The 26672-nt window shown below is 40.0% G+C and overlaps 1 protein-coding gene across 2 annotated transcripts in view; it reads right to left on the bottom strand.

Annotated features, from left to right (window-relative positions):
- Positions 1 to 26672, bottom strand: part of Tif-IA (RNA polymerase I-specific transcription initiation factor RRN3 homolog Tif-IA) — a 164954-nt gene that overhangs the window by 35270 nt on the left and 103012 nt on the right. For both annotated transcript variants that reach the window (XM_067137780.2, XM_067137781.2), the window contains exon 7: positions 12755 to 13225. In XM_067137780.2, coding sequence (XP_066993881.2) covers positions 12755 to 13225 — 471 coding nt within the window. The remainder of the gene's footprint in view (positions 1 to 12754; positions 13226 to 26672) is intronic.

The following is a 26672-nucleotide window of genomic DNA, read 5'->3' as shown; positions in this document are numbered from 1 at the left end:
TACAATGACCCCATTTCCTTTAAAACCATAAGTCCGTCTGGGCTCGGCAAAAGAAAAAAATAATTTTAAAACCCAGTTTCATGAGCATTGACAATATTGTTCGGTATGCACAAACTGATTATAATTATGAGCCACACTTTTTCACTTACAGTCAGTATCGGCAGTCTTTGTGGATTCTGCTTCTCCACACGCTGCCTGCTACGTGATAGTGTGGCGTTCCTTAAAACGCTTGTAAGTGTACGAGTGTATGACTCGCAATTTTTAGGTTAGGAAGTTTTCATAAAATATTTAATATAAAGTAATAGATATCTTGTGAGTTTTGAATTGAGATATAAGAACATTATATTCTAAGAAGAATATTTGGTTGTAGGGAATTATGTATCTAGCCTATGTTTCTTTATAGTGGTGTAACCTAAATTTGTGTATGCAATCAGGAAAACAGCTACTATATCGATAAAGACAGTTGAAGGTGGTTTAAAGTGTTGCAACATGTGGATTTTGGTGGACGCGGTGCTGCATGGAGCGAGTCTGTATATATGTGTGCATGCTACGAGTTTATTGCTATTATCGGGTATTATTGTGCATGACTGTTACAGTTGCTGATTATTGCTATTGAAGTTACTGTTGACGACAATTGATACCGCGAAGTGGGTACTGCATGAGCATTTTACGGGAGCTTTATTACTGTACAATTACCGAGTCAAGAGTGCATTGCTCGTTAATGGTCATTAATACCTCATACCGTGACATTACTTGGTATTCTCAAATGGTGATGGTGCTTCTTGTTCAGTGTATATACGAGGTCAAAATGGGACGAAGATCTCGTAGCTTACTTCTAAATTGTCAGCAATAGGCTAAGCAGTCTGCAATCTGGATAAAGATGAGGGGAATTGGTGCAGTATTTCTTGTGTGGTGATGTTTTGGATTAACCAACCAACCTATAGATGGTGGCAAATTGAAAGGCTCAGAAGTCAAGATTTAAGAAGTGAGCATTGTGTTAGGTTAGGGATGCACTTAGAAAATAACTGGTTTTAAATCATAACGTGAGTTGGGGCATCTTATCCTTACTAATTAATATGTTGAGTGAAAATTATATGTGCAGAATCTATTAGAAGGTGTACCACATGAGGTATGTATGTACAATGTAAATATTAAATTGTTTGTGAAGTGGACAAGATGGAGATGTAATTGTTTATTGTGAGTAATATTAGACTTTTTATAAACTTTTATTCTCAGTAAATTTAATAGTTAAGCGTATGATAACTTTTACTCATGGAGTGAAAACCTGGCATGTTACTTAAATTTAATTTCAGGGGTAGACAGGTAAGGTTATATAGCAAGTTTATAGCATCGTCAGCCTGATGACCATCGCCTTGGGAGAGCGAGTTCTGTCATGCTCTTTGGGTCAATTATTCTAGTAAATTGTTTGCAGGTGGTGCCTAGTTTCGTTATTTATACCTTATCCTAATGACTATTCATTCGTGTAGTATTTTGTGTTTCACCAATAAGTTACACGCTGAATCAAAAGAATATACGATTTCACTCGACCTTAGCAACTATGAAACACACTATAGACACACCAAAGCGAGTAAAAGTGCGGAAAGCTACTCCTGCACGTTCCGGAAGATGCGTTCTATTGTGACGCAGAGAAATTTTAAATTTAAATTACTCTGTCAAATGCTTTTTTTTTTTAAATGCAAAAGCAGTTTATAATTAAAAGTCTGAGTAGTTTTCCCTTTAAATATGGCATATGGGGACAGTTTCATTCCATCTGCGGTTACTTGACTTACTTGACTTAATTCCTATTACTCCTGGATGGAGCATAGGGCACATACAAGAGCTCTCTAACTGACTCGATTTGCTGTCACAGTTTTTATACTCTTCCAGGACTTCCCAAATGACGCCACCTCCGCTTCCACTGTTCGACGCCATGTTATCCTTCGTCTCCCTCTTCTTCTAGCCCCTTGTAGATTCCATTCAAGAGCCTGTTTTGGAATGCTGTCAGGACCTTTACACAGTGTGTGACCTATTCATTTCCATTCTTTTATCTGGATTTCAGCCTTGCGTTGTTGGGTACACTCCCACAATTCCTGATTTGATATAATATCTGACCATCACACTCCTAGGATGGTTCTTAAACATCTGTTAATGAAAGTCTGGACCTTGCGTGTTACCTCTCCAGTCATCTTCCACATCTCACACCCGCAGAAGAGCACTGATTTCACGTGTCTCAAAGATCCTCAATTTAGTCTTTGTTCTTAATTCTCTGGACCTCCACAATGGCCAGAGCAGGGCAAAGGCCACTTTGGCCTTGTTTACCCTCCACTTCTAGAAATAACACTTCCTAGGTAACAGAAGTTGTCAAAAAAGCAATAACAAAAAGCTCTATCTCATTCTCTAATACCAGTGGGTTCGTGTTTCTGGCATTGATCCTTAGCTCCTTTGTCTTGGCAATGTTTATTGAGTCCCACCTTTGTGCTTCCATTTCGAGGTCTTTCATTTTCTCAGTCATATGTCTAAATGAGTGAGTTAATAGACATATATCATCCGCAAAGTCCAAATCTTCCAGACGATCCATCATCCCCATTGTATTCCCCTCTGCTTCCCTTCAACCACTTTTCTCATGACCTGATCTAATGTCAACAAGAACAGCAAAGGTGAGAGCAGCCACCCTTGTCTAACTCCTGACTCTATTTGAAAGGGCTCTGAAAGGTCTCCATGTTCCACTTGGCAGGTGTAACCTCTGTATAAAATTTTTACCATGTTGATGATTTTCGTTGGAATCCCATACCCCTGCATTGCTCTCCAGATTGCTTGACGCTGTACACTATCAAAAGCTCTTTCAAAGTCAACGAATGCCAAGTACAGTGAAGACTGATATTCCATGGACTGTTCTACTATAATTTGTAAGCTATTTATTATTTGGTCCATACAGGATCGGTGTTCTCTTAAAACCTCGTTGCTCTTTCCAGATCTTAGCCTCCAATGATTCTCTCAATCGGTTCAGTACGATTCTTGAAAAAACTTTACTTGATACAGACAAGAGTGTAATTCCTCGCCAGTTGGTGCAACAAGTCAAACCCCCATTCTTTGGTAGTTTTATCATTCCCTTCTTCCAATCCTCTGGGAGTGTCTCCATCTTCCATATGTCTTCAAACAATGGCAAAAGCATCTCAGCTGTCAACTCATAGTCTACATTCAACACCTCCGTCACAATATTATCCACTCCAGGTGCTTTGGCTGCCTTGCAGCTTTTCAGTGACTTTATGATCTCGCTCTTCGTCGGCAGATAGATATTCACTCTCAATTCCAGAACCTCTTGATAGTCTTCGTCTCCCTGATCCTCCTGTACCATGACTTTGTAAGCTATTTATTTGGTCCATACAGGATTGGTGTTCTCTTAAAACCTGCTTGCTCTTTCCGGATCTTAGCCTCCAATGGTTCTCTCAATCGGTTCAGTACTTCTCTGAAATGCTCTTTCCATCTTGTCATTTGTTCTTCATTATTCGTAAGCTTCTTACCTTCCTAGGATTTTATTGGCCTGAGCTGACTGAATTTATTTTGAGACAGCTGTTTTGAGTCTCCTTTAAGTGCTGTTTCCTGTGCCAACTCTGCTAGGCTATTTATCTTATTTCTATTACTTCTTGCTGCTTTCTTTACTTGTCAGTTCAGTTCAGTGAACTGTTCTATCAAGCTTCTTTTCTTTCTTTAAACTTTGCAATGATTTAGCTTTGTTTTGATATCTCTTCTCTCTTCTTCCAGGTATTGGCTGATATCCATTCCTTTCTCCTGTTTTGCTTGAATCCCAATATCTCCTCACTTGTATTCAGGAAGGCTGATTTTATCCTTTCCCATTTTACATTCACTCTCGTTTCATTTCGGCCTCCTCCTGCATTACCTAGATCAAGTGAACTGTACCTATTCTTCAGCTTGATTACAAAATCCTTTTTAACTTCACCATCTTTCAATTTTTCGACGTTGAATTTTCTCTTTCCACTTTGTTTATTCCTTCCGTTTACTGTAGCAATCTTCAGTTTAACTTCAGCTATTACCAGATGGTGGCTTCCATAATCTGCACCTCTTTTGTTCCAAGCGTCTAAGAGGGATCGTCTCCACATCTGGCTGATTGCAAACATGGCAAAACCCATGTTACTTTGTGACATGTCCTGTGAGGAAAAATTGATCCACCAATCACCAAATGGTTATTTAGGCAGAATTCAACTAAGCGCTCTCCATTGTCATTCTGAACTCCCATTCCGTGTTTCCCTAGAACTCTTTCCATCCTGTCATTTCTATTCCCAATCTTGGCACTCAAATCACCTATTAGCATTTTGATCTCTTTCTTCTTAATCTTTGTCAGGACACTTCCAGGCTGTTACAAGTGATTATTTTCATATTGACCGTATTGAAGTTCAATTATTAAATGTTAAACATTAATTTATTGAAACCACCTATTCAATACTAGTTGAGTCTTCATGGCTATAACAATGTCATTACATTAAGTTTGAGTATGGTACATGTTTCGCCAGGCATTGCAGGCATCATCAGCCATTAATTTGAGGTTTGAGGTTAAAACAAAAAAGTGTGAGAGTTCCACAGACTTCAACACAGCCACACACTACATCCAGAATCCTGTGAACTGCTCTTCAACCTTACACTGAATAACCTCAAAAAGAAGCTCCACAACAAAACAACATACAAGTTTATACGGTCATGTATTAAACCGTTATCTAACAAATCTTGATCAAACTCTCCAACAGCATTCTTGCCATTCCACTATAAGGCACCTAAATATTGATGCTCAATCTTCTAAGAAGTAATGCTGATCTATAGAATATTTAGACCTCCCCAAAAAAAAAAAAAAACATATAAGCTGAACATGTTTCAATGTCCTACAAATATAAAAAGAATATTTAAATGCTATGACTTCAATAGACTACAATGCCATCCCAGTATCAGCATTTTCCCCATTTAACAGGATATGAGTAAGACATCCCATTGAAACTTCAAGACAAGTTCGACCAGTTCAGTTGCAAAATGTACCATAAGTTTGAATATATTATGTAAATTGTGTAAAAATAGTTTTTAAGAATAGTTCTAGCACATGTTAATCTCCAATAAGTTGTAAAAATGTACAGATGATTAATCCCAATTGCATCAAGCCGTTCTCATTACCGACATTATGAAAGTTAACAGTCAATATATTTCCATTAAATGTGAACAAGAGTAGAATGTCACATTAGAACTTTAAAACATGGACGGCTTGATCACTCCTTTGCACTGTTATATAAATAATATTGACTATGATTAATCCTAAAATAGCATCCACTCAGAGCTCTGACTTGGAGATAGAATTAATGGCTGATGATGCCTGCAATGCCAGGCGGAACATGTACCATACTCAAACTTAATGTAATGACATTGTTATAGTCATAAAGACTCAACCAGTATTGAAAAGGTGGTTTCAATAAATTAATGTTTAACATTTAATAACTTCCAGGCTGTCCATAAAAATGGTCCTTCTCTTCTGGCTCTGCTGTTTCTGTTGGTGCATAGCACTGTACCAGATGAATATTTCTAACTCTTGTCTTGAACCGTGCTGTAATGATGCGGTCTGAAACAGGATTCCAGTCAAGGAGGCATTTTCGTGCTTCTCTTGTAAGCAACAGTCCCACTCCGCTTTGGTGGTCATCTTCTTTTTCTGAATATAACAACGTTATGTCATCTCTCAACTGATGCACTCCAATAGAGATATATTTCCTTTGAAATCTGTTCCAACTTCCCTGCTTCGAACATTGCTCGCACATTCAAGAAACCAATTCGAGTCCGAGTTTTAATTCCAAAAGTTGTCATCGAGATATCCAACCGGTTTACTTTTGTATGTGTTTCTGTAATACTTGATTCTCGGGTGGGCAAGTTATTAGCCCACACCACCCAAAGCCTAGTGGAGGGGCTGCCTCCTATAGCACCTCGGCGTGTTGATTTTCTGTCAGGGTTTCTTCCCTTAGCCTTTGGAGAACTAACTCCCTATACTACTAGGCAGTAGCTTCACCAGAGCCCCGTTAGCCGCTGTACTTCACCCTTACAGGCATTCCCTTACATCTAACGCTGCCCATCTCCCTCGACGTGAACGAGGGGTTGGACTTGCGGGAGACCATCTGCGGTTACACAAAGCATAACTGTACACTCAACATAAAAAACAAGGCGAGCCAAAAGCGTGTTGCCAACCTTGACGTAAATAAAGCCCACACCCCAATTTCATGCCTCAATTTGTTTTAAAAAATATGTGGGGATTATTCATATAAATATAGAAATAATAATAATAATAATAATAATAATAATAATAATAATAATAATAATAATAATAATAATAATGTTATTGACTTTACGTCCCACAAACTACTTTTACGGTTTTCGGAGATGTAGAGGTGCCGGAATTTAGTATCACATGAGTTCTTTTACGTGCCAGTAAATCTACTGACATAAGACTGACATATTTGAGCACCTTCAAATACTAAAATACTACCAGACTGTCCCAGGATTGAACCTACCAAGTTGGGGTCAGAAGACCAATCATCTGAGCCACATAGTCCGGCAAATCATGGAGTCAAACCTGGCAAGGATAGTTGGGTATCTGAAGGAAAGGGCATATATTAATCCATTTTGCACTCCACGTTGTACAATGTCAGCAAGTAAAGGTCTAATAATAATGGTGGTTTTACGTCTTGCTATCTATCTGTTTCTTTTACAGTTTTCGGAGATGATGAGGAGTTGAATTTTATTCTACAGTTCTTTTTTGTGTGCCAGTAAATACACCAATAGAGGGATGACATTATTTTAGAACGCAAATAATTGGTAAGGACTACTTTTCCTAACATCTATCCCTTGTCACCATATAGGCGGCGTCAGAGCTTTCCCGAGCAGCGACCTTGACATATTTGTACATATATTTGATGGAGAGAAACTGTTGTACTTTTGTATCAGCAATAAGCTGATAATAAAGAACACATGGTTTATGAAGAGGAATAGCCATAAGATCAGCCGATATAGTTGGGATGGACAGTATGGAAAACTCATCGATTTTATAATAAAAGACCAATAAAGGGGAAGATACGCCATGAATACGAAGATAATCCCCAGTGGAAGTATGGAAGGTGATCATAGATTATTGATTGTGGAATTAAAACAAGTAAAAATTCCTAAAATTGTATTGAAGAAGAAACCAAAGATCAGGATTTGGGAATTGGAGGAGGATAAAAAATGGCATTCCAAGATTGAATAAAAAGGAAGTTGCTTAACACGGAAATACGAAGTGGAGAAGATGAGTGGGACATTTTAAGACACACATTTGTGGGAGCAGCAATTGAGGTATGCGGGGAAAACAAAAGGAAAAGTTAAGGGAAAGGAGACATAGTGACAGACAAAATAAATAAAAGAAAGGAACAAGGTGAAGAAAAAAATGGATAAGGAAAAGCAAAAAATGTATTAGAGGGATGAGAATAAGAAAGGTCGCATGTGGAATACAAAAGATTGAAACTACAAGTAAAGAGGAGTATCAAGGAAGAAAAGGAGAAATGTTGGGGAGAGTTTACCAACAAAATTGAGCAAGATAGTCAATAAAATCAGGAACTATTATACAGACTAATAAAATCGAAAAGAATAAATCAAGAAAAAATCAAGGCATTAGAGAGGGAAGATGGATCCGTAGTACATGACGAAAAGGGTCTTCAGAAGGTGATGGCAGTGTTTCGAAAATCTAATGAGGATGACTGCTCAGATGAAGGAGGAGATAAGAAAATGGAAATATTAGATGGAGAAAAGGAAGAGAACCTGATAACATGGTTGGAACTTGAACGGGCAGTGAAAGCAATGACCAAACGTAAAGCAAGTGGAAAAGATGAATTCAATGCTGATATGATTAAGGCAGCAGGAAGCATTGGACTACAGTGGCTATACAGCGCCTTCAATGCCATAAAGAAGGATGAAAGGATACCTGAAGATCGGCAACAAGGAAGCATTGTACCACTGTTCAAAAAAGGAAATAGGAAAAAATGTGAAAATTATAGAAGTATAACCCTATTATCACATGGGCTAAAAATAATGGAGAAAGTCATAGACAAAAGACTGAGGGATATAATAGAAACACAGAGGAAGAACAATGTGGCTTTAGACCGAATAGATCAACAATAGACTTCATATTTACAGTGCGAACGATAATGAAAAATATCTGGAAAGGAACAAGGAAATCATATTCGTATTTATGGATTTGGCAAAAGCTTATAACATGGATGGGAATGCCTACTGAAAAGGAACGTACCAAAATCATTAATTAATAAGATAAAAATGTTGTAACATGAGAGTAAAAGCAGTGTACTAGTGGGGAGTGGTGACTCTAAAACATTTTATACAAAAAAAGGTCCCAAGCAAGGAAGTGCACTGTTGCCATTATTGTTTATTATATTGATGGATGAAATCATAAAACGTGCAAAACAGAGTATCAGTAGTGATGAAGTAAATGCTTTGGTATTTGTAGACGATGTGATGATTTGGTGAAAGGGAGAAAAGGAAGTACAAAGGAGACTGGACATTTGGAATGAAAATCTGAAGAAGTTTGGCATGGTAATTAGTATTTTTTTTTTTAAAGTGGTCATGCACTGTGGAAAAGAGAAAAAGAGAAGCCAAGTGATCATAGACAGAACGGTTAGAGAATGTAGAACAGTTTACATATCTGGGTAGCATTATTAATGGAAGTAATGAAATCAACCCTGAAATTAATAACAGACTAAGTAAAGTACAACATTTTATCATCAAGTCAGAGAGTTATTATGCGATGACAAAGTACCCAAGAGAACGAAATTAACATTACAGTGGAATCTCGATTCTCCGTTTTTGGAAGGAACATGGAAAAAATACGTACAACACGGGAAAACGGAAAATCCGGGAATGAATGAACCATCAACAATTTTGCTAAATATCACAAAAATGAAATATGTATAATTTTTCAAACACTCCTAAACCAAACTACAGCCCCAATGGGCCTTCGCCTACGAAACGTCCACTGCTCAGCCCAAAGGCCTGCAGATTACGAGGTGACGAATGGTCAGTGTAACGAATCCTCTCGGCCGTTATTCCTGACTCTCTAGACCGGGTTTGCCATATCACCATTTGATAGCTCCTTAATTAAAGGTAATCGTAGTTTGAGTGGACCTGGAACCAACCTTCATATCCAGGTAAAAGTGCCCGACCTGGCCGAGAATCAAACCCGGGCCCTCTGGGTGAGAGGCAGGCTAGATCGCGGGCCGGCTGCAAAGATGAATTATCGATACGCGAGTTAAAAATCTTGAAACTTTACATTCAGTTTAACCGGGAAAACTTTGTCAGTTTCCCTTGACCGGGCGAGTTGGCCGTGCGCGTAGAGGCGCGCGGCTGTGAGCTTGCATCCGGGAGATAGTAGGTTCGAATCCCACTATCGGCAGCCCTGAAAATGGTTTTCCGTGGTTTCCCATTTTCACACCAGGTAAATGCTGGGGCTGTACCTTAATTAAGGCCACGGCCGCTTCCTTCCAACTCCTAGGCCTTTCCTATCCCATCGTCGCCATAAGACCTATCTGTGTCGGCGCGACATAAAGCCCCTAGCAAAAAAAAAAAGTTTCCCTTGAAAACTTCTTTCAATTCAGCAACTTAGATCAGCCAAACTCTTCAAAAAATCTAATAACGCCAAGCCAAACAACAGTCAACCACAAGTAGTTTTTAATTCTCTAATCTAATAAAACAAAGCACACTGAATACAAAAGCATCCAACATGATGGCCAAATCCCCTTTTTTAATCTTCCATTATAATTTGGTCACTGGTATATTGTTCATAGTCAGTTTCTGGAAATCTTCTACCGCTTAAATTTGGCCAATACTGGCTTTTAAAGGTTATGTTGAACCCGAGAATATGGTTTTGAAAGTAAGTATCGATTCTCAAAAGTTACTGAATGCATTATATTCAATTCTGCCCATCACTAATCACAATCAAATTGGAAAGAGAAAAAATATCATCAAAACTTCAGAAATTACAGTTATTCATAACCTTGAGCTCAGCTGGAAAGCACGCTCGCTGTATACGTCAGTACGAGTGGGAAATCATACGAACTTTTAAAATGTAACATGCGCAAATAAAATTACTGTGGCTTTTATAACATTTTAACACAAAAACGTAAAATTTGCCGTCTTATATTAGGACCAAAACAGTAACAGGCAATCCCAAACCCCCCCCAATGGCTTTATGTATGTAAGGTGCAACATTTGTTCTGGTCTCGATAACATAATCGTACACGATAATACTAAAATACTAAACTTTTGTTAAGAAGGAGAAGTTTCAATTTCTGCCTGAAAGCCCAGTGACTATACAGTGCCCTGAGGGAAGTGCTGAAAACCCGTTCGGCGATACAATTGAAAAAAGTAAAAAGAATAAACATCTAACGATAATGCAGACTTTTTAAAAGTACAAACGTTTGAGAAAACTCGTTCCGTCTTCAAGTAGAGCTGTTGAAATGCACTCTGTCTCCTTCCAATTGATGTAGACACTGTCTGCTTTATGATATCTGAGTATTCTCTAAATGCGATGGTCCCTTATGCAAGTTCACCGCGATCGCTTTTCCAGCATAGTACTTGCTCTAATTATCGTAATGACGGGACGTTAACACCAAGATCCGTAAGTATGCCGTAGCCGTCCTTTCGTGAGATACAGTTTCTTGAAAAATACTTGATCGAGGATTTAGCGTTGATGGGACTGACATTTCTGGGCGGTTGATCCAAGAAATCGTTTCTCTGAGGAGCGGATAATGCGGGATTTTTACAATGGGTTTTAATTAGGATGCTTGCGGGACTACGTAATTTGAACGATAAATCTGGGAAAACGTAGTTTCCGGGAACGTATGATCGTGGTTCTACTGTATATAAACAGTACCTATTTCATACCAATTGTAACATACGGACTAGAAACACTGGTAACTAATAAGAGACAAGATAGTAAGATCCAAGCAGTAGAAATTAAATTTTTAAGAACATTGGTTAAAAAGAAAAGAAGAGATAGAATTCAAAATATAAAAAATCAGAGAAGAGCTAAGTATAGAACCGTTAGTACAGAACATACAGAAAGCAAGACTGAGATGGTTCGGACATGTAAAAAGAATGGGAAAGAAATGGGTAGCAAGAAGGGAATTAGAAAGAGAAGTTAAGGGAAAGAGACCAGTTGGAAGACCTACAAGAAGGTGGATGGATCAGATTTGAAAGGACATTAGAGAAGCTGGATGGGATGTGGCGGAAGTGATGGAGCAGGAAAAGTGGAAGGACAGAAAGGAGCGGAGGAGGCTTGTTAACCACACCCAGACGACTGGAGTGAGAATTTGATGATGATGATGATGATGATTTGAGGAGGGAAATACAAATGTCTTGAAGAAGGTTTATGCAGTGATTCCAGCAGCACAGAGCAGAAAATATCCCTATTAGTGTAATTATGCTTGGCAAAAAAACTATTGAACTAGCAATCAGGCTTAGTATAGAAAATGTTCATGCCTTGTCAGGCTGGGTACATAAATTTAAGGTTACGCATGGAATTAGCAGGTAGTGCGTGTGTGATGAAAGTAGAGTGGTTGACATTAATACTGTATGTGAGTGGAAAGAAAGTCATTTAAAGGGACTGATATATGTCCCCAAAGACATATTTCATGCCGACTTCCTCCTTGTGAACAGATGTACACTGCTCTCTCTTAACACATCGTAACTGAGAAATGTGACTAGAATTTTTCTGTGCAAGTTGCATGAGTGAAATGCAACCACTGGACCTTGGGATCATATGCAATTTTGTGTTCAACTATTACAAGATGTTGGTGCAACACACCATCCGCTGTGTAGATATAGGAAAGAAAAATGCAATAAAGATCCATGTTTTACAGGGAAGTTTACTTGTATATTTTTTTTTTTTTTTGCCTTTTTCTCTACAGTAATCAATGACGTGACGGTTGCATACATATCAGACGCTTTAGCACAATATATCTTTGTCTCATTTTCTTTCATTTTTTCCACATCAGTGTAACTGTAGTTCCAAAACTGCACAAATATTCAACGCTTGACTCCCTTTAACATGGGATGCATTGCATTGCAGCTTCTACACAATGACTGTGCAATTAACCATACACAACTATTTTCGTAAAGCAGGATTTGGTGATTGCAAAGACTCGCGCAATGAAGTTGATGACAATCTTCTCGGAAGTGATAAATTGGACATTTTGGGACAAGAGGAACTATTTGATAAATACACAGATGTTGACGAGAACATCATGCTATGGAGCCCACGACCAGCTAAATTGTTAAAGACATTCTAGCCGCAGTTGGGCAAGGAAGAAGATGACAATGAAGGTCAGCTGTTGAACACTACCATGTATTTTAATGGGGTTGTTAGTGCACTGGAAACTATCACATATTGTGTGACTCATCATACTGTCCTTGATATAATTGAAGAGTTATTGCAATTCAAGGGTGTAGTTTTTGCCGTAGTAAGAGAAAATAACAGTCTTAAAATAAGAGATTATTTTCTGCGTGGTTTAATACAGATTTTTACACGATGTACACTGCGAATTTATATTACCCCAAATATATAACTTTCAATGCAATACATTCCTCTGGTTTTTTTTTCTTTCTGCTACACGTTTTTCACACATATTATACTTAGAAATAAAACAGTACAGTTCCATTAAACTGAACTCACCTGACAGAGACAAACTTTGCTCTCACAACCATGCCTGCAAGATACGCCACCGACTTTTGTTTGATGACGAGATCTTCCTCTTCCATGAGTGCCTTGTCCCACAGGTAGTTCAGGAAACTTTCAAGCAAAGTCCCATCAAAACTACACAAGTAAAACAACAGAAACTGAACATGCTGAGTAGTGTCTGTAGGCAGCATGACTTTGTCAAAAACTAGTAACAAATTATTGTAGAACTGAAGAGTTTTGTCCCAGACCAGTTTAGTACCACTGTCTCCAGTACAATGACATGATTTATACATGTATTGAAACACACACTGTAATGTCACATCTAAGGAATGAGCAACAGTATCTAGAAGGCCATCCCCGTGTAATCCTTCCATTTCAAAGATTGCCAACTCGACAGCTTCACTAAGATAGTCCGCCTGTTCATTTGATTCCATCTTTGGAATATTTACATCCAGAATTATTAACCTAGAACAACAGAGTGAAAAATGAGTAAACAAAACAAACCACAATAACAAAGGAGGATGAACCAATAAAACAACAATAGATATAAATGTTATTTGCACTAAATTAATTTCTACAGCCATGACTTAATTTACTTCCATAAACAATAACCCAGAATATTGAACTGGAAATGTTAAAACTTTATACCATATATTCTCGCATAATTAACACCCTTGCATAATTTACACATCCCAATATTTTTGGGTCCCAAGTGGAGAAAAAGAAATGATGATGGTGATACTTGTTGTTTAAAGGGGCCTAACATCTAAGGTCCTTAATGGAACGAGATGGACGACATATGATAATTAAAATTTTAAAATGTATCTATTGACTAGAGTTAAAAAACAATGGTGAAAAAAATGATTATGAGATTAAAACAAGCAGTGGATCTAATTTGCAATGCCTTATTTTCTAATAAAATAATAGAAAATACAGGTAAAAAAGGAATAAGGCATTGCCTGAAAGTACATATATACATACATACATACAGTAGAACCTCGATAATTCGAAATCGGTTAATTCAAAATCCCGCCTAATTCTAAGAACCTCTCGTTCCCGGAAACATGAGATACAATTTTGCATGTTATTTAAATTGTTTAATTCGAAATACGGATAATTCGTAATTCGAAGTACAATGTCGGCCCCGTTACTGAAATTCAGACTTTTAATTCAAAACTGCCTTTACATTTTAAAACAATAGTATGTTACAGAGTAATTTCAACTTGAAATTTATCCGCGTCATAATAGAACGCGTGTTCCGGAACATGGAGCTTTCCGCACTTACACTCACTTCGGTGGGCCTACAGTGCGCTTCGTGATTGCTAAGTTGAATGAAATCTGAATTCTTTTGTATTCAACCTTTTAAGGAACGCCGAAATATCATGCAACAGGCAGTATGCGGAAAAACAGAATCCGCGAACACTGGCGATACAGACAGTTGACAAAAAAACGTGACTTATATAATAAAATTCGTAGGCACCGAACACCAAACCTTACAAATAGCGCGCACACAATATTTTTACATGTATGGCTCCCAGTAGGCCTATATCACCATCTTAGGTAAAATTCCATCATGTAACCTATTGATTCTCTCTTCTTGCCATGGAACAGATCCAGCCTCTGAAGTGAAGTAATCCTTGAACACTTCTCGTACATGAAAGGCGCCTTTGTTGCATTTCCACCCTGCATAGGCAAATTTTCAAGCCTTGTGTCTTCTGTACATTCATTTGTAGATTAAACTGCATTGCTTTATTTTAGTGCGAGCCCAAGTGGTCTTACGGTTTTAAAGGAGAAAGTGCCAGCCGAAGAATCGTACAAGGGTGGGGGATGGGGGTCATTGTATTAGTAGTGCGTTGCAATGCACATGGAAGCGAGAAACTTTATCCCCTCGTCAAAGGAAAGTTCGATAAGCCACAATGTTTTAAGGGCGTTGGGCACTTTCCATGCCAGTACAAAGCATCTAAAAATGCATACAGTACAGAAATCCAAAAAATAATGCATTTGCAGAGGGGAACCGGCATAATTTATCCTCGTCTTTGAATTGTTTTTTCCTTTCTTTCGTTGCGTGTGGTTCTGTTTGTCGGTGATTTATCCAAGTGCATTATTTGAACATTGTAAATGCACCTTCTTGGATACATTTCGGAAATAGTTTTTTCCACAGCATATGAAAGGCGTTCGAGGTGATTGCACGTATTAATGGGTCTTAGAATACTTTGTGACGCGGCAAGTGTTTACATTTCTGAAGTACGAGAGAAGTGCCATGGCGAGAAATCATACAAGGATAGAGTCATAGGAAAGTTCGATTTTAAGGGCATCGGGTACTTTCTGTGTAAATACAAGGCATCTAAAATGCATACAGTATAATAATCCAATGAATAAAGCACTTGCACATGGGAGCCAGCATAGATTTCTCCCCGTCTTTGAATCGTGCTTTTTTTCTTTCTTTCGTTGCGTGAGGTTATGTTTGCCAGTGAGATATCCAAGTGCATTACTTGAATATTGCAAATGCACCTTCTTGGATACATTTTGGAAATAGTTCTTTTTTTCATGGCATTTGAAAGGTATAAACTGTGAATCAAGGTTAACTGCATGCAGTAATGGGCCTTAGAATATTTTGTAACGCAGCAAGGGTTGGTACTTCTGAATTGCGAATTGGCGGTTAATTCGAAATCACGTAATTCGAAGTCCGATTTTTGAGTCCCAACGACTTCGAATTAACCAGGTTTTACTGTATATATATATATAATTTAAGTTAGAAATTAAAATAACACATTAAAATACACAACACAAACTAAAGTCAATGCGATAAAAGCGAAGTTAACACAAATACACTAGCACAAATGACATCATTACACACGATAAAAAAGACTACTATCCCTCATAAAACGGATGACGAGGTCTGCTGACTGCTCGTCATCTTGCAGGATGAGGGAGATTGTACTCGGGAGGGTAAGCCTACGGTGCAGATCGACCAGGTCCACACACTCTGTAAGGAGATGTGTACCACGGTAAGATGATCGCCGCAAGTACACACCAGAAGGGGTTCTCCCTTCCCTAAATAGGAGTGCGTTAGTATACCTTTGCCGATCTGAAGACGACATAATACCACTGCTTCCCTCCAAGAAGCCTGAAGGGAAGCCCTCCATACCTTTGTTGTGCCTTTCATCGCTTATATGGAAGTGGAATGGCCTGCCACTCCATCTCCCAATGGGACATAACCAGATGTCTCAGCTGAGTGCGAATATCACTTGCTGGAACCTTGTAAGGTAACGGGGCAGTGTAACTGCCTTCTTAGCCGCCTTATCTGCTAATTCATTTCCCTCTACACCCATGTGGCATCGGAGCCACATAAACGCGATTCTGGTGTCGGCATCTGAACACCCAGCCAGCAGGTCCTGGACCCGTTGCACCATAGGGTGCCGAGGGAAACAGGTATAAATAGACTGTAGCAAGAACAAGGAGTCAGTATACAGAAGAAAGTGTCGGCGCTCATCGGAAAGTGCGTACTGCAGAGTTTCACAGATAGCATAGAGCTCTGTTCTGTTCACACTACAGGTTTCCGGGAGAGCAAAAAGAAACCTATCATTGTCGACAACGAACGCACAGCCCGCCTTCATTTCTCTCCTTGAACCATCCGTGTAAACGACCAATGAACCTGGATACCGGCCAACAACGGACAGGAAGAGCCTCCGATAAATCCCAGGGTCCGTGTTTACATTCGGGCCAGTGTGCAGACCCAGGATTGTTTCAGGTCGTCGTCCTACCCATGGAGGTACCCCACTTGGTTGTCTGACAAGGCAAGGAACCGCAGGTACGTAAATCAATCTGTGACTGCTATCCAAGCGTATTCCAACCGGCCGCGTTGTGTCCATTCTTGAATACGCAAGAATACCTTGGGTGAAGTGGGATCTGTCGCAAATTTGTAGCATACGACAGAAGGAGCTGCTGGCGCCTCAGGTGTAAAGGTGGCACGCCTGATTCAGCGAGCAGGCTAGCTTGGGGATTGTTCGAAAAGCTTCCGTCGCCAACCTAACCCCACTGTGGTGGATGCTGTTCAGTCTCGCAAGAACGCTTGGTCTTGTTGAGCCATATGCGGCACTGCCGTAGTCTAACCTGGATAAAATATCTGCCCTATAGAATCGTAGGAGCACCGTGCGGCCATCTCCCCAATTAGTGCTGCTAAGAAACTTCAAGAGATTAAGCCTCTTGGTGCATTGCACTTTTAGCTGCCGCATGTGTAGCTCCCACGATAATGTACGATCAAAAAGTGTCAACTACAGGAATAGCGACATTTCCTAAATGAAGTTCAGGAGGAGGGTGAAGAATACGTTGGCGACAAAAGAGGACAACAGAGGTCTTTGTGGTGGAAAACCGAAAGCCATTATTGAAGGTCCACTGCTCCACTCTCCTAACAGCTTGCTGTAATTGTCTCCCTGCGACTGCCATATGAAACGAGCTATAGTGCAGAGCAAAATCGTCCACATATAGCGACGGAATTACTGCTGAACCAGCAGCAGAAACAATATCGTTTATGGCAATTGCGAACAGTGACACTAAGAACCAATCCCTGTGGGACTCCATTTTCCTGAACACGGTACTGCGAATATGTCCTCCCTACTCGGACATGGAATAGACGGAGGGACAAAAAATTTGCAATAAATACCAGCAAGTGACCTCGGAATCTCCACTGATGCAGGACTGAAAGGATACCATATAGCCAGTGTCGTATGCCTTCGCTAAGTCAAAGAAAACAGCTACCAAATGCTGTTTGCGGAGAAACGCAGCCTGGATAGAGCTCACCAGACGTACCAAGTGGTCAGTAGTCGAGCGAGCAGCTCAAAAACCACACTGGTACTCGGACAAGAGTCCTTGTTTCTCCAGACACCACACAAGTCGGTGATTTACCATCCTCTCAAATAGTTTACACAGGCAGTTTGTAAGACAAATTGGTTTGTAACTTCCTGCATACTTAGGATCTTTGTCAGGCTTGAGGACTGGAATGACGATGCCCTCTTGCCACTGAGATGGAAAATCACCCTCTATCCAGATTCGGGTGAACACACAAAGGAGATATAGTAGACTATCCTCACTAAGGTGTTTCAACATCTGGTTATGGATATTGTCTGGTCCAGGAGACGTGTCCTTGTAAAGCGCTAAGGCCCTGCAGAGTTCCCACTCCGTAAAGGGCATGTTGTAGTCCTCTGGAGCTTGGGTGGCAAAACTAAGGTGATGAAGTCTCCCACTTCAGAGCAAGGAAATCACAATGGCAATTCCCGGAGCCAGATACATTTGCGAAATGACTAGCTAGATGGTTAGCAAGTGAGAGTGGTTCAGTGACGACGCTGCCTACAATGGAAATTCCCAGTACAGAAGATCATCCTTGGATACCCAAAATACGTCGAAAGTTTAGTCCACACTTGAGATGATGGAGTATGCGACGTCATAGACGTGGGCCCACGAAGCTTTCTTACTTTGGCGAATAAGAACTCACGCCTTAGCACGGAGTTTTTTAAATGTTACTAAACTGATCACAGTAGGCTGTCTACGATAACGTTTATGAGCGTGACGGCGTTCTGCAATTTCGGCGTTCCACGAAGGAACGCGTTTTCGGCGAGGAGTCCCTGAGAAGGAGGGAATCCTCAGTATCAACAAGAATAACTTGGGTGATGCAAGTTATTTCCTCTGAGGAGCAACAGTCGCCTTGCATGCAGCAATCATCACAGGTAACAATGCCGTGAAAGACGAACCTGGGAAACTCTGAGCTATCATGCAGTAGTTGAGTGTATGGGCAAGTGCATTCATGGAATTAAACTTACGGCACGCTTCCTGGTAGGAAAGACAATCCAGGGTCTTGATCTCCTGGGTCTTGGTCTTCTCACTCAGATACGTCTGACAGTTCCGATCCCGAGGAGAATGAAGACCAGAGCAGTTAGTGCACTTGTACCGAGTTGTGCACTCCTCCGCGCCGAGCGACCCTTCCACACGTACCATACACAAACTGATTCGAACAACGAGATACCATATGTCTGAATCTCTGGCATTGATAGCATCGCATAGGAGGCGGGATGTATGGCCTCACATCGCAACGATAGATTGTTACCTTGACTTTCTCTGGTAACACTGACAACTTGAAAGAGACAATGAAGGCACCAGTGGCAGACCATTGACCTTGCGCGTAATGTGCCGGACGTGTATCACACCACGGTTCTTCATGTCTTCCACCAACTCTTCATCAGTGTTCAAAATAAGGTCGCGGTGAAAGATAACTCCGTGAACCAGATTTCGGGGATTTTGCCAAAGTGGTCGCACTTAAGCAACTGATCGGCTTGCAGTGCTGTACGAGTCTTTAAAAGCAAACTACCGTTGCGCATTTTCTTGAGATCCTCAAGAACGCCGCAGACGCCTTCAATGTGTCTACTAAAAAGGATCGATTTTACCAGCTTAATATCATGCCCATCAGTTCTGGTAGCAACCACAAACCTATGGAAGCTGGATCCTATTCCGTCACGCTGCGCATGTTCCCAGGGAGTTGAACCTCTCAAGGAAGCAAAAGTTAAAGACTTCGGTGGGGGACCACCTTGGGATGGGCAACTTCGTTTCGGAGCCATGCCCGAAATCATCCTCCCCGAATGCCACCCACTCCAATCTGTAGCCGAACCAAGCAGCCAAGGCAATACCCACCTGGTCATAGCCAGTACTGCCCGTGGTCCGATGTTGGACGATGCCTATGGGATGACTGAGGCAATGAGCACTAGGACTCCCTTCCTCCAGTCACCCGCAATAGCACGTACCCCACAGCGTGTACAGAGCACTAAATATAGAGAAAGAATAATAAATTAATAATATGTTCTTCTGGGATTTGGCTGTGCGGGGACCTGTGTTGTCAGGCGGATACTACTGCGGATATTACTGCAAGGGTACATGACGTTCCCACCCGCAAGATCCCTGGGTGGTCAAATGTAGGCTTTTGGGCGTAACCGCACATGTAAGAGGCCCATCTACGAGCAGCATGCACATCAAAAATTTTGAAATGGTCTACAACTAACCCTCAAAAAAACAATAAAAATAAAGAGGGGACCACGGCCACATGACCCTTTTAGTCGCCTTCTACGACAAGCAGGGATTACCTGTGAATGTATTCAGCCCCTCCCATCCACAGGAGGTCCAACACATTGTACCAAACCGCAATCCACGTCCGCCCTTTTAGTCGCATCTAACGACTGGCCATGTGCATCCCCCACCCGCAGGGGTTAGAAAAAGAAATGTTCACGTATTTGATGCACCCACTTCTTTGAACATCCATCACGCAGCGCCGAATGCGTTTCGAAATAAAGATGTCAAATAATCTAGAAGCAGCCTTCCTATTGTGAAAATGGGCATTCCAAATACTGGTCAACATGCTGTTATCAGCCGGCAGGAAGTACCACTGCACTAGTTCAGTGAAAGAATCAGCGCAGAAGCGACTAGTGATGCTATATTCTAGTCTAAACATATTTTACGAGTGTTTCGGGTATGGGATGTGTGTTTCCTGTGATCTCAAAATTGTTTGTTAGTCCACAATGAGCAAGTATTCGAGCAATACTGCATCATATAAACTCACGGTGATCGGTAAAGCTGAAACATCCGGGAACAGGGCAGCGGGCTGCAAGTATTTAGTGTCCGAATGCAACGTGCACTACCGCAGTAACAAAGAAGTGCACATCAAGTGACCAACAAGTCTCGCAAAGCATTTTGCGGAAGGGGGAAAAAAAATGGCAAGTTTCCGAAACTAGATGAGGATCTGCTTAAACACATGATTTACCAGGTAAGTTGGCCATGCAGTTAGAGGTGCGCAGCTGTGAGCTTGCATCCGGGAGATAGTGGGTTCGAACCCCACTGTCAGCAGCCCTGAAGATGGTTTTCTGTGGTTTCCCAATTTCACCACCTTAATTAAGGCCATGACTGCTTCCTTCCCATTCCTAGCCCTATCCTATCCCATCATCACAATTATTATTTATAAATCACAATAAGACCTATCTGTGTCGGTGCGATGTAAAGCAACTAACAAAATCGTTACGCAACCTTGAATATACCGTCTCTCACGAAATGCTGTGTTTTAAAGGACGAGAAATAGCTGCTGCACATGGAATCAGTGTCTCGGATTTGAAGGTTAGCCGCGGATGGATGATTAATTTTATGATGAGAAATGGACTTTCTCTTTGAGGAAGAACATTATGCCAAAAAAAATGCTGAATTACTTCAACCAAAAAGTAATTAATTTTCATCGTTTTGTGATAGAGAAGCGTAAAGTAAAGGAATATTTGATCTCCCAAACAGGAACCGCAGGTCAGACAGCAATCAGTTTCCATGTGCCACAAGCTGAACAATCGATAAGAAAGGGACATCGAGTATTATCATACCAGAAGCAAAAGACAACAATGTACTGCAATGCTTGCTGTAACAGCTGATGGTAGAAAGCTTCTACTTTTTGTTGTTCTAAAATGAAAAACAATGCCTAAAGTAAAATTTCCATGAGGGATCCATGTTCGTATCCAGGAAAAAGGGTGATAGACACATCACTCGTTCAAGACTGGATAAGAACGGTTCGGGGAAATTGATACCCGGCCCTCCTCATGTTGGACAGTTTCTTTTCTTGCCGGTATGTCATAATTATGTACTTACATGAATTGTACTTTTATTAGTTAATATTTATTTCGCTTCAGGTCATATTGTCAGCTCGTAAGGGGAAGAATGTTTTCCAGTGTCGGTATGTCAAACCCACCTGATGTACCCTATTTGACTTTTCAGAAAAAATCTCGCCTGAATTTTACGCCAAATGTTGGTAACTGCAAATGAGTTGAACCAATTGTGTTTATATTATATTTGATGTATCTTTTAAATTAAATGAGTTGTAATATCTGAATTCCTTGAATACTTTACGCATCCCAAGTTTTCGCCCGTATTTTTTGTCAAAACAAGTGTGTTAATTACGTGAGAAAATACGGTATACGAGTAACAAAAAGCTTGTTAGAAAACTACAATTCACGCAATGCATGAGATTGCTATCTGGCTCTACGTACACAAATTGCCCATAGACTAAGGAATAAAGCAAATAGTTTATGTCATATATCTTAAACTCCAATGACTTTGTTCGGCTCGCCAGATGCAGGTCTTTCAATTTGACTCCCGTAGGCGACCTGCGCATCGTGATGAGGATGAAATGATGATGAAGACGACACATACACTGAGCCCCCGTGCCAGTGAAATTAACCAATTATGGTTAAAATTCCCGACCCTGCCGGGAATCGAGCCCGGGACCCCTGTGACCAAAGGCCAGCACGCTAACCATTTAGCCATGGAGCCGGACTAAATCCCAGTACAAAACTGTTACTCACATGGAGTATCTTAAAATAAATTCAATCTGAATGTATTCAAAAAGACTATTATCTATAAAGAACTTTTTTTATCCTGACTTAAAAGAAAGATACCCATCAAAACACTGATATGCCACGATGGAACAGCTTTCCAGATGCCCTTCAGTTAGTCCTCAAAACACAAATTTGAGGAGCCATCTGGCTTCAATATCAGAAGACTTCCACTTCTTCTCTTAGTACCCTTTTTTCTTCTTGTTTTATGATCGCAGAGGATCACTTTAGTCAGTCCATCGTTCAGGTCTCTGTGAAGGGATTGATCGGGCTTTGCGGTCCTCCCAGTGCTTCTTCCGACACTCCAATCTTCGTGCCTTTTCCTCGGTTGAAAATGTGCGTGTTGTGGGTTTGTTTCGCGTAAGGGTAAAGCGGAGGTTTGTATTCAATTTTATCTTATTTGTGGTGTCTTCTGTTTTAAGGCTTATTTCCTGCAAATCCTTTCTTACTTCTCTGACATCCTGTTGTGGTATTTTTTGAGACAAGATTGTGTTGTACTAGTTGTTTCAGAAGTCTCAAATCCTGCATCCTCATGATATGTCCAAAGAACCCCAGTCTCCTCTTATGCATAGTATCAGTAATGGGTTCTAGCTCTCTATACATACTTTATTAGGTACTATCCACCCCTGTCCATCCTTCTGGTATTTTTTGTTGATGCAGGTTCTTCCGATCCTCCTTTCAATTTTCTGAAGTCTGTCAGTCTTTGATTGTTTATTCAGGTGAAAAAGTGCTTCTGCTGCTTGCAGCTTCCGGTTTTATAAATGTGTTGTAATTTTGTTTTTTTCCTTTATTGACACTTTTTTTTTGTAGATGTCCCATGTTAATTTTTGGGCTTTAGCTAATCTATTTGTTCTTGTTTTGATTGAGATTTTTTTCATTTAGGTTATGTGTTATTACTTCTCCAACATATTTAAACTGAGTTACTATTTTGATTTTATTATCATTTATGGTAACTTCTTTTAGTTGTGTTTGTTTTTGGCGCATAATTTCTGTTTTTTCAAATGATATTTTGAGGCCAATTTTATTTGCAATGTTTTGAAGTTCTGATACCTGGGTTTTTGCTTTTTGTACGTCAACTGCTAGTAATGCTAAATCGTCAGCAAAACCCAGGCAATTTGTTTTGATTTTTCGGCCAATCTTTATTTTTGGGGAACAGTTTCTAAACCATTCCCTCATTACCATCTCTAGAGCACAATTAAATAATAGTGGTGAGAGTCCATCGCCCTGCTGTAGTCCAGTTCTTAGTACCCTTTACTATATTTAAGTTGAAAAAACGGTATAATCGTTCCACCTAGTCAACACAATCAAATGTATGTATTGATGCATGTATTGAACGTATGTATTTCTTCTTCTTGTTCTTGTACCATATCCTCATTGAATGTCAGCTGCCATCAGGGCGATCTGGTTCTTGTTCTCAGCAACTCAGAAAAGATTGAGCCCATACAATTCTTGTAGATTCTGTAACCAAGATATTCTCCTTCCTTCAATTTTACCTTGTAAAGTAAGTTGAAGGAGTCTATATTTATAATGTCGAATGATATGGCCAAAGTACTCAAGTTTCTTCTTTTTTATGTTGTGCATGACCTCTAGCTCTTTGTTCAGGCGATGGAGTACTTCAGTGTTACGTATTGTCAACCCATGATATTTTAAGCAAGTATCTGTAGCACCACATCTCAAAGGATCAAAGATTCTTGGTGGTGTTCTCTGTTAGGTTCCAAGACTCAGCACCATAAAATAAAACATAATACATAATACTGAAGTACATGGAAATTGAGATTGATCTTGAAGTTCCTGTTAGAGAGAAGTTTGCGCATTCTCTTGAATGCAGTCCTTGCCTGTTCAATCCAGGACCTAATTTCAACAGCATTGTTCCAGCTGCGATCAAGAATGCTGCCGAGATACTTGAAGCATTGGACTTGCTCCAGTGATGTGTCAGCTACTGTTAACAGGTTGAATGACATGTTTGCTTATGACCATACTGTGGTCTTTTTCACGTTTAAACGCTGACCTACTGCAGCACTGTGTCCAACCACACAGTTTAGTAATGTCTGCAGATCTTCAGCACTTGCTGCAAGCAGAGCAGTACCATCTGTATATCGCAGATTTCTTGTGATCCCATTATTAACGATGCCCTCCTGTTTTCTTTCTAGTGCTTCAGAAAATTCCCTTTCACAGTAAATATTGAAGAGGAGTGGAAATAAAACACAGCCTTGCCTCACTCCTTGCTTTAGTTCAACAGCACAGGTGTTTGTGCTGTCAACCTTAACTGATGCGATCTGATTCCAATCAGGTTGGCAATAATACGGACATCCCTACGATCCATGCCGATCAGGGAGGTGAGAAGAGTAACGGAGTGGCCCCTCACCACTCCTAGCCTGTGGAGAAAGTGGGCCCAATTACCAGGGTGGGGAAACTCTTGAGGCCACGCCCATTCGGCACAACTGTGCGCTACTGAATGAGGGAGAAATGGGGTTAAAACTGTGTTTTCTTTCTATTCAAGCACAAGATACCTAAATATAATATACTAACTGCACACAAAATTGTAACATATACAACTGTACTTTTAATCAAACTAAAGCTGTTCACAGACCACAAGTTGAAACTAAAGCCGGTCTCAGACCACAAATTGATAAAAACAAGCATAGCAATCATAGTCCAATTTTGAACATTACTGTCCTTTGAACTGCGTAACTTTGGTGAAATGTTGTTTAATTTTTATTCCCTGGATCTGTTCATTTTACACTGAATAAGTGTCTTAGTTGAACACCTGAAATATCAGTAAGTTGAATAGCGCACTCATTTGTAATTAACCGTTTTTATTTCACATTGTGAAATAGTTTTCATAGTTGTTGCTTTCTTTTTTTCATCCTAGCTTTCCTTCTTCGTAAATTTCTAATGATCATTCTCGTACGTCTCAATGAAGCCCTCATTTTCCTAATTATCAATTTCAATTTCTCTTCTCTCTTTTGACACTGTGAATGTTCAAAGTTTTCTCCATCTTCCTCGTCTGGGGATTGAAAACCCTGAATAAACAAACTAGAACATTATTAGTTAAAATGGGGACTACTGAACTATAATAGGAGTATAGTCTATTGTTTTCAAAGCTCTTCCTTTTGCATCTGAACAATATTAATGGCACTGATAACCCTCTTCAATACCATATTACTTGGCTCGAATGTGTCAACATCCCTGGATCATTGTTCCTTCCTTTTCTGCAAACCAATATTATTTAGAATGTCATCCAAATGGAAAAATTAAGCATATCAGCCACTGTCTTAATTTTAGTCCTCAAGTGATAATTACAGAGATGCCAACTTGCAAAAAAGGTAATTCGTAATGCAGCCATTAGGGCACGGGGGGTCGTAGATTTTTTTTCTTTTTTTTTTTCGTGATCTTACTAACTTACATATCATTTAAAGCTTGTAGTTACTGTTTGGTAAACGTACACTGGTAACATCCTTTTTCTTTTCATATCATGTGCATCCTCTGCACTAACAGAGCACTTAACAGGTCGGAGTTCATATTAGCACGAAATTCAGTCTTGTTCATTTTCATCATGCGCATCCGAAACATCGCGGCTCCACACACTACAAAACACGTGTGAATGAGATTTTGAGGAGCGCATTAAACTGGGTCATTCTTCCGAGTATACCTCCCAAAATTTTCAACTATATTTATTACTAGCGTCACTAGTCACGGTAACGTAATCAGCACAAGAAATCCCTTCATTATTTCAAACCTTTCGCATTTCGTAACACACGATTAGCATATATCCTAGAAGAGCAATATATATAAATTTGGCAACTAAAATCGCAATAAATACTTCTTTAACAGTCACGCACACAGTATTCACCATTAAACGGAGTTTGTCACCACTTTACTGCCAAAACAAAGACAAAAGAACTCTCATACTTGCATGGAAGTCTGATCATATGACGAACAAGGACAACAACTCCGCAAGATATGCCACTTCACAGGTGCCTAAATTTCCGGTACTGGAAGCACACACTGCGTCCAGCGCATGAAAACTCGAAATATTCTTAAACGAACGACAGGAAAGGGGGATAAATTATTTCTGAGAAATCCGAGGATAATATTCCGAGAATTCACGCCGCCTTGTGTATCCTTCTGAACACTTCATACACTTAGATTTAAAAATCAACAAAAAATCGTAATTTGTGGTGTGTGATTCGTAAAGGCGTAATTATGATGGGTAATTCGTAATTATTACGATTGAATCGTAATAGTTGGCATCTCTGTAATTATCTTGGGCTCTGACGGCTGTACGTACCTGGGATAGGCTGGGAATACATTCGAGAAGGCATTATCCCTCAGTCTCGACCCACATACGTATGTGTTATTCACTTGGTCAGGGCTAAAGTGTTCTGTACAAATAACATTATTAACACCAGGTGTTCAGTTCTTCCCCTTAACTGCCTTCGTCCACAAGACCCAACGGTCTGGGTTATTAGGGAATAACCTACACCAATCCATATTTTAAAACAATG

This window comes from Anabrus simplex, chromosome 1, assembly GCF_040414725.1.
Source record: "Anabrus simplex isolate iqAnaSimp1 chromosome 1, ASM4041472v1, whole genome shotgun sequence".
NCBI lineage: Eukaryota > Metazoa > Arthropoda > Insecta > Orthoptera > Tettigoniidae > Anabrus > Anabrus simplex.
The sequence above is the reverse complement of the archived record's forward strand: the minus strand, read 5'-3'. Positions and strand labels throughout refer to the sequence as shown.